The following is a 15,996-nucleotide window of genomic DNA, read 5'->3' on the forward strand; positions in this document are numbered from 1 at the left end:
GGAGAAAGGCGAAGCATGGGCCTGCTCTGTTCTGTTCTATACCCTCAGTCCCATGTGCTTGGGGAACACACAAGTCCAGGCATGTCTGGGGGGCATTGCTGAGTCTCTCCAAGCAAGGTTGAGCAATTCCCCTGGTGTGGCCTCATGCAGGTGAGTCATTGCATTGTAGCCCCCTTGCTGGACAATGGCTGTTGATGGGTTGTCTGACACCCCACCCAGGCGTTGGTTACTTTCCTTCCTGTTGCCTCTGGGGAGCGAATATCTGGCTGATTCCGCAACTTACAGCATGTTTTAGTGACCACCATACTACACAATTCTCAGACCTTCATATGCATTAATGATACACCTATATGGACATAGAAATGACTTTCAGCAGATCACAACCTTTTCCCTGATACGTATGGGGCAGGCCTTGTAAGGTAAGATCGCGATTATATAAAAAATGAGGAATATGGGGGTTACAGGACGCTCCCTCAAGGTATAGAATGTCACAACTGTATCAGTAATGGTCTCGCCAATTCAACTTCCTGCTCCTAGTCCATATTCCTGTCCCTCATCTTGTAAGTGTGAGCTACATAGTTTGCTCTGTGTTGTTTTAGATGTATTAAAATAAGTTATTTAAATTAGCCCTCTTTACAAAGTACCTAGATCACTCCGACCTGTATAACTGACCTGTCCCTACCTATCATTATTTACCACTCCACCAATTTTTGTATCATCTGCAAATTTTACCAGCAATGTTTATATTTTCTTCCAACTCATTGATAAAGGTATTGAATACTACTTTGCTCTACAGAAGCCCACTTCAAACACCCCCATTGGATGATGATTCCCCATTTACAATTACTTTTTGTGATATATCAGCTAACGAGTTTCGATGCCGTTAACTATGGACATTATGTCTAGTGCTGATTTTTTATCAATATGTTGGGTGGGACTAGGTCACTTGCCTTAGAGAAATCTATCTCTATTATGCCAAACCAGTTACCATGAGCAGCAAAATTTATAATCTCACCCAAAAATGAAATCAGGTCCCGTTACCAAGACCTATTTTCCATAAAACCAGGTTGAATGGCAAGAATACCCAGCCTTTAATTCTTTATCAACAGAATCTCATATCGTCTTTTCTGTTATTTGCCTGGGACTAATGTCAGACTAACCAGCCTATAGTTACCCAGGTCATCCCACGTGCCCTTTTAGAATATTAGCACAACTTCCAATATTCTGGAATTTCTCTGTTATTCCAAGATTAAAATCTAACATCAGTGGGCTGGAGATCTCCTCAGCTAATGCTTTTGGGGCTCTTGGATACAAGTTATCCAGGCCTAATAAAGAGCCTAGACCAGTGTTAGCACATTTCTTGTGTTCCTAATGTACTTTAAAAGCTTATTATCCTTAACTCTACCAGAGTTTTCCTTGATGTCTTTAGCATCCCTTATCTATTGTCTACACTTGATAGCAATCAGTATAAATTAAAAGCTATCTATTTCCACTTTTCCCATTTCTTATATAGTGTTTTATTTCTAAATGCTGCCTTCACTTCCTCACTGAACCAGGATGGGCTTTTAGCCCAAGTTCCCCTCTTTCTTCAGTGTGGCTTTTTGGCCGTCTAATAAACTCTTTTTAAAAAGCTCCCAATTTTCATTCAGATTTTTTCTGTCTACACTCCCCCCCCCCAATTAATTTCACTCACTTTCCTCAGCTTTGGAAAATTAAAATTAGTCCTTTTTATTTGCCCATATTGAATGCAGTCAGATCATGTTCCCTGTTCCTTAGGCAAACATCAACTTCCAGACCAGTGATTAATTCATCTGTATCTACCATAATAAAGTCCAAAATAGTGTTACACTGTATTTGGGGCAATATTTGAGGGTTTAGAAAATCATGAACAATTTTTAGAAACACTAATGATGCTTTACTACTGGCTTCATGAGATCTCCAGTATGTGTCTCCCAAGAGCCATAACACCACAGATTTTCTGTCTGCACATTACACACAGTTGTTCTCTGGTCTGAACCAGTGGCCTGTAACAGAGCCCCAGCAGTACCATCGCCTGGTTTTTGTTAATTAGCACATTGACCTATGTGCATTGAAGGTCCTGAGGTATTAGTAATGTAGAGTGGCACCCCCGCCCCAACCCCCCACCTCTTTTACTCACTCTGGTCTTCCTGAAAAAGGTTATAACCAGTGATTTTAACATTCCAGTCATGCAAGTCATCCCATCGGGTTTCAGTAACTCCATTCCCATCACACGTCTTCTCAATGAGCATTTCCAGTTCCCCTTGCTTGTTACCCACATTCCTAGAACTGCTATGAGCATCTTTCAGAGATAATTCATGGCAAGCTCCAGTCGCTGTGAAGCCCACACACCTGATTAATCAGTTAGCCAATGATTTATTAAATTCACACCACCTATAGAAAGGTCTGAGACAGAACTGATCAGAGCCATCAAACCACCCGAAAGATTAACTCCTTGGTAAGATACAGAAATGGCCAGGGCATGAGGAGAGGCAGTGGAACCTGTCCTGGGGTTCAGAGCTCAGCTTGGAGGGGCTACTCCACCGCTTGTGATTGGGAGACCTTGTAACCAGACGATTCTGGGGCAGTTGCAGATCAGGGGTAGCTATCAAAAGAGAGGGGCCCTATTGGCTCCTGGATCTGCCCAAGTGCATCTGTAACAGGGTCACACTCACCTCTCACAAGCACCCCCGGGCCGATTGCATGTGCCTGCAGCCTCTGTCTGTGGTGGCTCTTCGGTGACTCAGCCCTCTGGCCAAGTCATACACGTGCTGTCTGTGAGATAAAAATAAACCCCTTTTGGGGTACAGGTGCAACAGGGGCCTCTCTCAGTGCCCTATGTGATGTCTCTCTGTTTGTCCCTGCTCCAGAATAGAGCAGTGCCCCAAGGCTCCTTCCCTGGAGGCAGCGTCTTCACCCTCTCTGGCCCCAGCTCTTCATCTGGGCCAGTACAGTTCAGTCCCTCTTCTGGGGTGCCTCAAAGTCCAGGCCACTTTACCAGTGGCTGGAGACAGGGGAACCAGGCCCACCCTCTACTCCAGGTCCAAGCCCAGGGACCCTATAGAGAGCAGCCATCTGTAATGTCCCTTTAAATAAACTGTGTTGCTGCTGTAATTCCCTGGGTCACTTCCCCATGGCTCCTGCACATTCTTCACCCTTACCTCAGGGCCTTGTCCTTCTGGAGTCAGGCACAGCACGGTCCACAGTGCTAGGACAGGTGGGAAACCTGCCTCTGCATCCCGGCTGCGCCACTGACAGGGAGCCGCCAACGGTAAGTTTGTGCCCCAACCCCAGCGCTGAGCCCCCCCAAACCTGGAGCCCCCGGAGCACCCCAAACTCCTCTTCCCCAGCCCGACCCCAAAGTCTGCACCCCCAGATGATGATCCCCTCCAGCATCCCAACACCCTGCCCCAGCCCAGAGTCCCCTCCCACATCCTGAATCCCTCATTCCCAGCCTCACCCCACAGCCCTCACCCCTGCACCCCAACCCTCTGCCCCAGCCCTGAGCCCCTCCCACACCCCAAACCCCTCATCCCCAGCTCCATTGGGTCATGGGCATCAACAATTTTCTTCAACTGGGTCCCCAGAAAAAAAGTTTGAAAACCACTGGTGTAACCCACACACCTACCGGCTGTGGTGCTTTGTCCCGTCTAAAGGCACCAGGACCATGTAGAGAGAGAGAGAGATTAGTGAGTTTGCTCAATAACCTTAGCGAAGGGCCATGTAGCTTTTAGCTTATGCTGTAGAGCAGGGGTGGGCAAACCTTTTGGCCCAAGGGCCACATCTGGATATGGAAATTGTATGGTGGGCCATGAATGTTCATGAAATTGGGGGTTGGAGGGTGGGAGGGGGTGAGGGCTCTGGGGTGGGGCCAGAAATTAGGAGTTCAGGGTGTGGGAAGGGGCTCCGGACTGGGGTAGGGGGTTGAGGTGAGGGGGGGTGAGGGCTCCAGCTGGGGGTGCGGGCTCTGGGGATGAGGGGTTGGGGGTGCAGGAGGCTGCTGTGGGCTGGGACCAAGGGGCTCAGAGGGCAGGAGGGGTATCAGCACTAGGGCAGGTGGTTGGGGCGCAGGAAGGGGTCAGGGGTGCAGGCTCCGGGCGGCACTTACCTCAAGCAGCTCCCAGAAGCAGTGGCATGTCCCCCCTCTGGCTCCTACATGGAGGCATGTCCGGGTGGCTCTGCCAGATGCCCCAGATTCAATCCTGCTGTCACGGGACGGGACTCACTGGTGCAGCGCCTCCTGCTGGTCATCCAGGGAATTAGCTCACCAGCCTCCGGAGCGCCCTCTGCAGGCCGGTGTCCCGTTTGCCACTGGCTCCCATGTCCCTCCTGGACCCTGGTGCCCCTTTCCCCTGGGGGCTGCCCCCTGGCAGTACCTCCACAGTCTCTGGGTCTCCCCTCCCAGGGGAACCCCCCAACCCCCTATCCCCACCTTGCCTCAGTCTTTGGCTACTGCCAGTCCCCGTCTAGCCCCCGCTCACTGGGGCAGACTGCAGTGTCCACGCCATTCATCACTGGCAAAGGGGGGTTTGGACCTGCTGCCTTTGCCTACCCCAGGCTACCCCTCTGTAGGCCCAGTACCTGTTCTGGCCTTTATCAAGGCCTGCAGCCATCCCCCATCGTTCACTGCTATTTATCTCTCTCCTGCCCAGACTGGGAAGGACTCGCCTGCAGAGCCGGGGCTGGAAGCTGCAGCCGTCCGATGCAGGTCGGAGGTGGCCCCGGCTGAGTAGAGGCTGGTGCAGGTGATGACCCAGCGCCTCCCTGCCTCCTCCGCCAGCAGTAACCGGACTTCGCATGTTTGGTCAGTAAATTTCACCAGACACTGTCAGGTCCCTTCTTCAACAGGACTTCCCGGTCGAAAACCGGGCACCTCGCCACCCCGCTAATGGGGGGGTTAAACAACTCGGACCTCAAACACCAGGGCTGACCCTAGGCCCAAGCCTCACAGTCATATGGCCCCTCAGAGACACAAACACACAGACCAACAGACAACTCACTAATTCCCTTTACCTCCATGCACCGGATCCACAGCTACGCCCTGCAGAACTCCCCTATTTGCCTCTCCTGTTCACCTGCTGAGCTGACTCCTCAGTGGGAGGGCCTAGTGGGGAGTTGGGTTTTTGGGGATTGATTTTCTGGCCTGGGAAAGGGAGCCAGGCATTGGAATTTGGAGACTGGATCCTGCCAGAGAGCCAGTGACATGGGGACTAGGCCGTGGCGGTGTCTTGCTCAGGGAAAGCAAGATCAGGCCAGGAGCGGGGAGCAATGGGCCTGGGGTATTTACTGGAGAAGGTGGGACTTCCCCTGATGTAGGCAACTTCTGAGCTGTTCCTGGGGGCAGGGGCGGCTCCAGGCATCAGTGCACCAAGCGCGTGCCTGGGGCGGCAAGCCATGGGGGGGCGGCCTGCCGGTCGCTGTGAGGGCGGCAGGCAGGCAGCTTTCGGCGGTGTGCCTGTGAGAGGTCCGCCAGTCCCGTGGCTTCCGCAGCAATTCGGCGGTGGGTATGCCAAAGGTGTGGGACCGGCAGACCTCCCGCAGGTGCGCCGCCAAAAGCTGCCTGACTGCCGTGCTTGGGGCGGCAAAATACATAGAGCCGCCCCTGCCTGGGGGTGAGGGGATGGATGTGCGCACAGATTGAATGGGTCTGAAATGTAGGGGTGTGATGTGTGTACAGAACAAGCATGTGGAAAATGAAGCTAAACACATTTCATATTTCTTTTAACAACCAAGGGCCAGGTGAAGCTTATTCCATCAAAATGGCTCTTCCATGGTAGTTTGACACTGCCAAAAAGTATCGCAGCTTTGATGCAGCCACATTCTCAGTGACTCGTGTTTTCTTTGTTAAGGGCAGTGTCCACGTTTGAATGGAAGCCCAAAGAAATAACTTGACTCTCAAGGGAGGAACACCACCTTTTCACTGTAAAACCCCACATTTGCAACCTTTCCCGAACCCAATACTGATTTTTTGCACATTCCTCCTCTGTTATCTTGCTGTGTCACCACTAATGGAGCTGCATCCCATAGACTCAATAGGCTGTAGCGTCGCCTGTGATTTCTAGTGGGGCCGAAGGGTCTGTTTACACTGCACCGGGGCTCGGACAGCGGGGCTATAAAATGGCAGTGTAGCTGTTTCGGCTCCCTGCCAAGGGGGTGGGTCCCAGAGCTCAGGCTCCAGCCTGAGCCCAGACATCTACACTGCAAATTTATCACCCCATAAGCCTGAGTCAGCTGCCACGGGCCAGTCGCTTGTGTTTTATTACGGTGTCGACATACCCAAAGGCCCTGCAGAATGCTCAGTATAGTCCCAGACTGTGTTACCTTTTCAGATATCGTCTCTAGGGCTGAGGGGAGGACAATGTGGATTTCCCCAGGCCCTGCCCCTAGAAATTCTATGATCTATCATTAAAAAGTGGAAACACTTTGATTCTATTACAGGATTTTTCCCCCCCCGAATGTAATCGTGTCTTAACATGAAATCATGATGCTGTAGATGTCTGTGTATATGGCATTTGTGTAGGGCAAGGAGCTGATACCCATGTGTATGAGGTACTATTCGATACATTAAAAGGTATGTCTAGACCAGTGGGTTTCCACCTGTGGTGCGCAGTCCACAGACTATGTCTAAGATTTCCAAAGGGGTCTGCACCATCATTTGAATTTTTTTAGGGGTCTGCCAGTGAAAAGTGTTGAAAACCTCTGGTCTGGACTAGATGTAAGCGGGGGAATGATCTTGCTATTGTGGGGAACTTTACTGGCTTATACACTACCCCGGTGAAGTGGGCTAGTGAAAGGATCTGAGTCCTCGCTCCTACTCCCTGTACCCAGAGGCTTGCCTGACCTCAAGGGCTCCCCTTCCACTCTCCTGTGTGGCAGAGTCCTTGTAACCCCCAAAAGGCTGGGCCCAGGAGTCCTGGGGGGCTCAACCCCCAACCTTGTTGTGGTCACTTAGGGTAGGAGCTAGGGTGTCTCCACTCTGGGGTACCCTCTCCTCACTGGACACTTCCCTTCCCTGACCCATTGATCATTACATACTGCCTAGTTTGTTTATGAGAAGGTCATGCGAGACAGTATCAAAACCTTTACTTACTAAAGTCAAGATATACCATGTCTACCGCTTCCCTGCTATCCACAAGGCAATTTGTTCTTGATCATTACAAACAGTTCAAAGCAAATACAATTTATTAAACAGCAACCAGCGTTAATTGGTTTGTGAAGCATCATTCTCATGCATGGAAGTTCTGAGCATGCAATCCCAGGACCGTCAGTGGGCAGGCAGGTGGGTAAACTAGCTCAGAATTTGGCCTATGAGCCCACCAGTTAGAAATATCCTCTTCTGAGCAAATCTGATATGAAAGTGACTGAGAGATATAGACATGGGACCCCACAAACTGCGCTGTTACAGAGTCACCTGGCCGAGACACAGATTAAACCCATCTACGGTATTCATGAAAATACTCCGACTTAGCTCATTTCTTAAAAGTCTTTTACTGAAGTCATCAAAAATCGGTACAAAAATTCTAGCTTGACTGCAATACAAATAACTGTTATCTAATGTGCACCCATTTATAGCTCTGGCACTGTAAGACAAATCCCACCTGGGACAGAACTATGAGCTTTCATTTCGATCTACTAATCGATAACGTACAATCAAAGCTTGCCCAAACAGGTACTAGTGACACTTCCTCCGTGTTCCTGGTTTCCCTTTGGAACGCTGGCAGCATAGCAGGGCGGCTTTGGACCGGGCAAGTCCCATCACCATGATTTGTGTTAGAGAGAAAAAGTGAGTAACACGAATAGGACAGTTTAGAAACTGGCAAACAGCTTCAGAGCAATAACGTGGATCAGGATGACGGATCCTCCAAACAGTGAAGGGCTCAGCTCACTGGGGAAGGCCAGGCTGCCTCTGGTAGCTGTTAATAGGAAAAAGCAGGTCAAAGAATTGTTAGGAAATTATTTCACAGTGAGAGATCCTTAAAGCTGGACACAGGTACCCTGCTCACCAGCTACTGGAACCTGCTTATTGCAGAGAGACATTAACCCATTTCCCCTCAGCAGGACACTCCAGCCTGGGACATTCACCTCACTGCTGAGATATTTCACCCGCTTCCTCCCTCCTCAGCCTGCTTGTTCCTTCGGTATCCATCATTAGTGAGCACGTTTCCCCCAAGACAGTACCAGAGGCTCCAATGTGGAGCTTGTTGTCTGCTGCATAAATGTATTCCAGTTATGAGTAATAAAGACATGAGTCTATGAAACACTGGCTGCAGACACCAGTAACACCATTTCTCTTGGGGTTTTTTTATTGGCTTAGGGGTAAAATGTAGAGCAGGGCAGAGAAGGCCCATTCCATTTCATGGAGGATTTTGAAATTTCAAAATTTGGTTTTGTTTAGGCTTGGAATGGAACCCCAAAATTTTGAAATTCTCCACACAAGGGAAGGGAGCGTCGGCTCTGGGGCAGTGCACCGAGCAGGCTGCCCGAGGGTCGGGGGCACTGGAAGTCCTGGGGTCTATGACTCCTAGGCAGCCCGCCAGCCAAGCTGCCAAGGAGCCAGGCGGGTGATCTGGCCAGAACCCAGGCAGCGTTCTGACAGAACAGTGTCGAAATCAAACCACCTCTGCAGAAGGTTTAGAGTTTGACAAATCATCAAATTCCAAGGAGAAAATGTTTTGTTGAGATTTTTCCGACCTGCTCTGGTAAAATAGTTCTGTTCCATCCTTTGGGAGGATGTAGTTCCACTGGGGCTAGAATGGGTCTAGTTATGAGAGGAGGGAGATGGAGACACACTTGTGGTGTTGGGTTAGGGGATGTGTGTTCAGCTTATAGTTCAGAACACGAAGATGAATCTTTAGTGCTCGAAGGGTTTATTCTCCTTAAATTTTATTTTCTAAAATCAACTGTGCCTGGAATTGAGTCAGACGTGAAGGTGTCAGATACTAGTCATGAGCTCCTTACGAGAACCTGGATAAATAGACAGAACGTGCAGTTCACCCCACTTATTTCTCAACTGGTTTCTTGTGACATGTTTGCCTGGTGGGGTTGGTCTCAGCTCTGCACTTCAACACGGAGGGCGAGTCATTTTCAAAAGAACGAAAACAAAATTTTTCTTTCTTACCAGAGTTGCCAACACATATGTCGTTCTTCTTTCCTACAGTACAAACAGAGAGGGTCAATGAAATGGGATCTGCCCAGGTAGAATTTTCAACTCCATTCTATTATTTCCAAAGAAACATAGGAACTGTCAGACTGCATCTAGCCTGGTGTCCTGTCCCTGATTGAGGTGAGGCCCAGCTGTATCAGGGGAAACTCCAAGAAACCCCGTAGGTGAATAACATACACATAGAGGAAATTACTTCCCCAACCATGGCAGTTAGTGACTGCCTTTAGTTCTCAGGCCTAAGGGTTTATTGCCCTTTTAAAAATACATAGGATAAACTATGTAACATAACTGGAGAGTCTAACTGTCTAGATCAATGGCTAATTCTTTTTTTTAATTCTACTGAACTCTTGGAGTCATAGAAACGTTGTGGCAACGAGTTCCACAAATTAACCCTGCATTTTATATAAGAGTGCATACCCTTTTACTAGCTGAAATATGTTGCCTTCAGTTTATTCTTGTTTTGTGAGAAACTGGTAAATTATACACTGCCATTTCCCCATCTCATTTATTATTTTGTATATCTCCATCATGTTTCCTTTTATGTCTTTTCTCTTAGTTCAATCATCCCAATCGCTCTAATAGAAACCTGTCCAGACCTTTGATCACTTTCATCCCTTGTCTCTGAACTTTCTCTCCCCATCCCGATAAATCTCTTAGAACTCAGTGATCAGATCCAAACCTAGTATCCCAGGGAAGAGTGCCCCATTGATTCATCTAATGGGGTTATAATTAAGGCTGCGAGTCTGTCCCAGAGGTCATGGAAGTCATGGACTGAGCCCAGGACCAACTGAGCAGTTCGGGAGGCTCCGGGGCCAGCCACAATGCCCTTCCCCCCCACCCCCGCAAGCATCAGTGGGCACCCCAGAGGCCCTGAGAACACCCAAGATTTAGTCATGGACTGGTCATGGGGCTGTGAATTTTTGTTTGTTGCCTGTGACTTATCCATGACTTTTACTTTAAAAAAAAAAAAGACTAAATCTTAGCCTTAGTTCTAATATCTCCACATTATTCTCCATCCCATCATTCCCGATGCAGGGTAACATTTTGTTGGCTTTATAGACCTAGCATCACATTGAACAGAGGTTTGCATTGAGATTTGCACTGAACTCTCCACAATGATGGTCCGGTCTCTGTCTGAGTCGATACAGCTCATTAACAGTCTGGTGAAATTATGCCTCACAATGGGCGTTACCTTGAATGTGTGTCAGTGAATTTCACCTGATGTTGCGTTGCCCATTCACCCAACGCGGTTCGATCTCTCTGACGTTCCTCACCTTCGTCCCTAGTCCTGACTGCCCCGAATAATGTGCCATCTGCACACTGGGCCACCCGCCTGCTCCCTTCCCACAGCCTCTGGGTTTGCTGTGCCGTGTCTGAGGGGCCACAGCTGCTCTGCCAGGGCTCCTGTGGACTCTGTACGGGGCGTGCGTGTGTTGAAGACTCGCGGTGGTTTGGGGCCTTCACCTGCCTTTCTAGTGCTCCCATCGCCATGACGTCTAGGCACCTTCTCTTTCCTCAGTGAGCGAGTGGGACCCAGTGTCCACCCACCCCAGCCCGAGCCCTCTCTGGCAGCAAGAGTCGTGGCAGCCTGTCTCCCCCAGCCCTGGTGGCAAGTCCCCAAGTCAGCGTCCCTCTCGTCAGCTCTCCCTGAAGTGGGGTTTTCAAATTCTCCACAGCAAATAGCCCCACCCAAATATTTCTCCTGTTCAGCCCAGTACTCACCGCCCAGGTACGTGCAGTTAAAATGGCTGCAGGCCTGTTTTTTGCTCTGGAGGGTGTAGCTATTCCCTTGATTTGTGACCACTCTGAATATCTCATGGACTGGAATTAACACTTCTTTTTGCTTAGGATTATATGACATGTCCTGGATATTCACGCCAAAGCATGTGTGGATGGTGAGGAATGTTGCCGTGCCAAATGTCTCAGCCTGTGTTCTATTAATAGATGAAGAGGCAAAGTATCCAAACCTGATGTCACAATATTTCTGGTACTCATACTTTTTAGAATCCCCCCGGTACACCGTCATTTTATACATCACATCACACTTTCCTCTTAAGAGCTGCAAAGCTCTTGTCAAATAATAATGGAAGGCTTTGAAATGGAAATTGTCCATGTAATGAGCTCGAGATGTCCCAGCCTCTCTCACTGCCGCATTAAATTCAGTTGGAAATGTTTTGCTGTTGTATGGCCTGCGGTCAGTATAGGCTACTATGGCTATTCCATACTCATCCTTAAAGCCCCTGGGGAGAGAAATTTTTGTTTTCACACTGTTCCATTTTTCTGCTGCATTTTTCCATATTGGGCTGAATGAAGACATTTCCAACTGTATTAGTTTAGCTGCTTCTTTATCCATTTCTTCAGCACATCCTAGATATTGGTCATCAAAAGCATCTTCCATTATGTTCAGCTTCACCTGACATTTTGCCTGGGAGAATAAAGGAAACATATGGTCACGTTAGCATTTGTGTTACAAGAGCACCTAGAGGTCACACCTAGGATTGGGGCCCCATTGTGCTCTGCCCTGTACACACACACACTAAGAGATGGTCGCTGCACTTGGGAGCTTACCTCTAAACAGACAAGACAGAGGAAAGGTGGGAGAAAGGGATGGAACATATAGGCACTATCGTCAGTGTGTTGCTCGGCAAATGTGATGTTGACTCCACAATTTTTTCTGGGGAGTGCGGCATACCTGAGGACCAGCAAACTCTGTAATCATTAGATGAATTTTTAGTTTACTGGGGACTTTTAGTGTAATAGATATATTGTGGGGAGCGGGAGGTTAGGCAGGAAGGGATACATTAATTGTGAAGACAAAGCCTGGGGAACAAGGGACGTAGAAGGAAGCGGGCTAGGAGGGACTGAGATCCCAATCCACTCCCACGGGGATATCTAGAAACCATCCCCATTTACCTCACTGGGAGTCAGTGGGTTGTCATCTGCGTATGCCAGCCATGCACGGCATGCTCCAGGGCTGGTGGTGCCCATGGGAAGGTTCCATCCAGGATCCAACCCCCCAACGCGCATGGAGGACAGCAACACCGTTGTGGTGGAGCAGACCTTGGTTGCTGGTCAGAAGGCCCCCCCCAATTTAGTGGGAGGGCCTGAATTTCCCTTCCAGCTACTGCGGAAAGTGGCGTGGGGCCCTGATTAGACAAACACCTGTCCGGGCTGGTCTCTTTGCACTTGGTCCAGCCTCAGCACACAAGGCTGCACTGGATAACCTTTCGTGGTCCCTTCCAGCCCTACATGTCTATGGTCTAAGGCCGTATGGCTGCCTGCATAGCCTTGAGCAGCTCAAGAGTTTACCTGAGGGATTCCCAGCCAGGTTTGAAGACAGAAGTATGTCAAGGGGATCAGCAGAGGCCTCAGCATTGTTCCAACTTCCCCAGTGCGGCTGTAGGAGAATCCATCAGGAACGTCAGTGGGGATTTGGGGGGAAAGAACACATCAAACCCAAACATCCTCCCCATTGTGTCACTGTGATCCGTTGTTCCACATTCAGTAACTGGGATTTCCCAGGCAGGAATTGCTATCTCACGGACTGCAGCCCAGCCGTAACGGAGGTGGGTTTAACCCTGAAATACAGTTCTCAGCTGGAGGGGTGGGCAGTAGTTGTGGGGAAATCCTGCTTTCACTTCCAAAAGGATTCTGGGGGGTGGAAATACTTTAGTAGGGCTGCTGTGTTTATTCGAAAGTGCCGTGAAACTGCTGCACAATACACAGAACCCAACAGGCCGGGCAGGTCTGTCGATCGTATCCTAGAGCAGTGGTTCTCAAACTTTTGTTGTGACCTCTTTCACACAGCAAGCCTCTGAGTGCGACCCCCCCATCTAAATAAAAAACACTTTTTTATATATTTAACACTATTATAAATGCTGGAGGTGAAGCAGGGTTTGGGGTGGAGGTTGACAGCTTGCGACCCCCCATGTAATAACCTCATGACCCCCTGCGGTGTCCCGACCCCCAGTTTGAGAACCCCTGTCCTAAGAGAATGGGGCTAAAATAACGACATAGCTGAATGGTTCAGTGCCTCCCCCAAGTGCCTGGTCAAGTGTTTACTCAGCAACTAACTACCTCATAGACTCTGTGCCTCGCTGCTTAGCTCTGCCCCAGGATAACGGGGTGATCAATGACTCAGATGTCAAACACCAGGGCTGATCCAAGGGTCAGAGCCACATGGCCCTCTCAGAGACACAAACACACAGACCTCTGTCACCTGGCCTGGTCAGGGACCCAAACCCCAGCCACACGACCCACATGGAGACAAACAGCAAACAGACCAACACACAACTCCCCAAGTGTCCCTTTACCTCCATACACTGGATCCACAGCTACACCCTGAAAAACTCCCCTGCTTGCCTCCTCTGTTCACCTGCTGAGCTGATCCCTTGTTTAGAGGGTCTGCTGGGGAGTTGGTCCTTTGGGGGCAGATTTTTCTGGCCAGGGAACGGGAGCCATGCATTGGAATTTGGATCCCGGGGGAGAGCCAGTCACATGGGGACTAGGGCGTGGCAGTGTCTTGCTCAGGGAAAGCAGGGATGGGGTCAGGAATGGGGAGTAACAGGCCTGGGGTGTTTACTGGGAAGGATGGGACTTCCACTGAACACATGGAAATGCTGTCACTCCCCTGGCCTTTGGCTGTGAAGGGGAGGGTGTGGGGCGGTGCTCTCCCTCCCTTGGTGTAGCTGAGGGGTTGGTGTGGTGTGGGTGACTACTGAGCTGTACCTGGGGTGATGGGATGGATGTGAATGGGTACGAAACGTTCAGACTGAATGGTACAGAGTGAATGGGTACGAAATGTAGGGATGTGATGTGTGTACTCAACGGGTGGGTGGAAAATGAATCTAAACACATTTCATATTTCTTTTAACAACAAAGGGCCGGGTGATGCTGCTTCATTTGAAATGGCTCTTCCATGGTAGCTTGACATTGCCAAAAATATCTGAGCTTTGACACATTTGGGGGGATACAGCCACATTCTCAGCGGTTCATGTTTTCTTTTTTAAGGACTGGATCCCCTTTTTGAATGTAAGTGCAAATAAATGCCTGATTCTCAAGGAGAGAACACCGCCTTTTCCCTGTAAAACCCCACATTTGTAGCTTTTTCTGAACCTCAGACTGATTTTTTACCCATTTCCTCTCTGTCTCAGCCATCTTGCTGTAGCACCAGTAATGGAGTTGCTCTCCAACGACTCCATTACCTATAACTTTGCCTGGGGCTTGTAGCAGAGTTGAAGGCTCTGCAAAATACTTAATACAGTTCCAGACTTTTTCAGACATCTTCTCTAGGGCTGATGGAAGGATGATGTGGATTTTCCCAGTCCCATCCCCTAGAAATTCTATGATATATCACTAAAATGTGTATAAATTTTCATTCTGTTACAGGATTTTCTTCCCCCTAATGTAATCTTGCCTCAGCACGGAAGCAGAATGTAGGCCTTACTGGAGCCCGAGGCCTAGCTAACAGTGTGAACCAAAGGCCATGAACCAGAGTAGGCCTGGCCTGGGCAATACAGCTACACATCAGATACTGGCTAACACCCAGTAAGTACGTTCCTGACCGGAGATGATGGTACAGGACTCCCAGAGTTCTCAAGTAACAGCGTGAACACATTCCTAGGAGATGGTACAGGGACACGCCGATCCTAAGTCAGATAAGGATGGGATGACAGGATAACAGATGGGGATGTTTTGGTGGAACTAGCAGGCATAGGTGCCGACTTCCTCTCTGCCCCATCATGCTCGCCCCCCCTACCTCTGGCCCCGCCCCTGCCTGCCCCTGCACCATCCTCACTCCCCCCCCAATTCCACCCCCTTCCACCAAGTCCCCTCCCCTGTCCCACCTCTTTACTACCTCCTCCCCCGAGCATTTTAAGAACCCACTCCTCCCCCTCTCTCCTGGAATGTTCTAAGTGCCACCAAACAGCTGTTAGGCAGCAGGCGGGAAGCCCTGGGAGGGGGAGGAGCGGGGACGTGGCACGCTCGGGGGAGGAGGCAGCGAGGAGGGGGTGGAGGGAGCTTGGCTGCCCGTGAGTGCGGAGCACCCACTAATTTTTCCCCGTGGATGCTCCAGCCCCGCAGCACCCACGGAGTCAGTGCCTATACTAGCAGGTATCAGGATAAGGTCGGTAACCAGCCACATCTGGAGTGCAATATGCAATTTGTCTATATTCATGAATAAAAGGAGAAGCCATAGGAGGGGCACCTTTGTCCAGCAGCGTCCCAGTGCACTGACTGAGCTGGTCCATTGTCACAGGCATACATATGTTAGTGTCCCTGCAGCTCCTGTACTTTGTTGACAGTAAACCTGGCCGAGCCCTTTCGCCATCGAACCGAGCCTCTGGTCTTTCCTTATGAGTAACACTGAGGTCTGCGGAATCAGCAAGCTGTGCTCCCTGTTAATGCCTGTAACACTGGAGCTCCAAGAATCATAGAATTTTAGGGCTGGTAGGGTCCTTGAGAGGCCATCTAGTCCAGTCCTCTACACTCATGGGAGGGCTGAGTACTATCTAGACCATCCCTGACAGGTGTTGGTTTAACCTGCTCTTAAAAATCTCCAATGATGGAGATTCCACAACCTCCCTAGGCAATTTATTCCAGTGCTTAACCACCCTGACAGTTAGGAATTTTTTTCTAATGTCCAACCTAAACTGCCGTTTCTTCAATTTAAGACCATTGCTTCTTGTCCTATCCTCAGCGGTTAAGAAGAACAATTTTTCCTCTCCTCCTTGTAACAACCTTTTATGTACTTGAAAACTGTTATCATGTATCCCCCCTCATCTTCTTCTCTTCTCCAGACTAAACAAACCCAA

General features: G+C 49.5%; 1 protein-coding gene across 1 annotated transcript; it reads right to left on the reverse strand.

Moving 5' to 3' along the window:
* Nucleotides 1–7,218: 7,218 nt before the first annotated feature.
* LOC117871946 (ecto-ADP-ribosyltransferase 5-like) lies at nucleotides 7,219–12,769 on the reverse strand. Its single transcript, XM_034759832.1, has 4 exons — nucleotides 12,491–12,769; nucleotides 10,904–11,606; nucleotides 9,137–9,169; nucleotides 7,219–7,922 (listed from the first exon to the last, which is right to left on the reverse strand). The coding sequence occupies exons 1-4, from the start codon at nucleotides 12,554–12,556 to the stop codon at nucleotides 7,825–7,827; spliced, it is 900 nt and encodes a 299-aa protein (XP_034615723.1). The 5' UTR covers nucleotides 12,557–12,769; the 3' UTR covers nucleotides 7,219–7,824.
* Between the last annotated feature and the right edge of the window lie 3,227 nt (nucleotides 12,770–15,996).

Source organism: Trachemys scripta, chromosome 1 (genome assembly GCF_013100865.1).
Source record: "Trachemys scripta elegans isolate TJP31775 chromosome 1, CAS_Tse_1.0, whole genome shotgun sequence".
In the NCBI taxonomy this organism is placed as follows: domain Eukaryota; kingdom Metazoa; phylum Chordata; order Testudines; family Emydidae; genus Trachemys; species Trachemys scripta.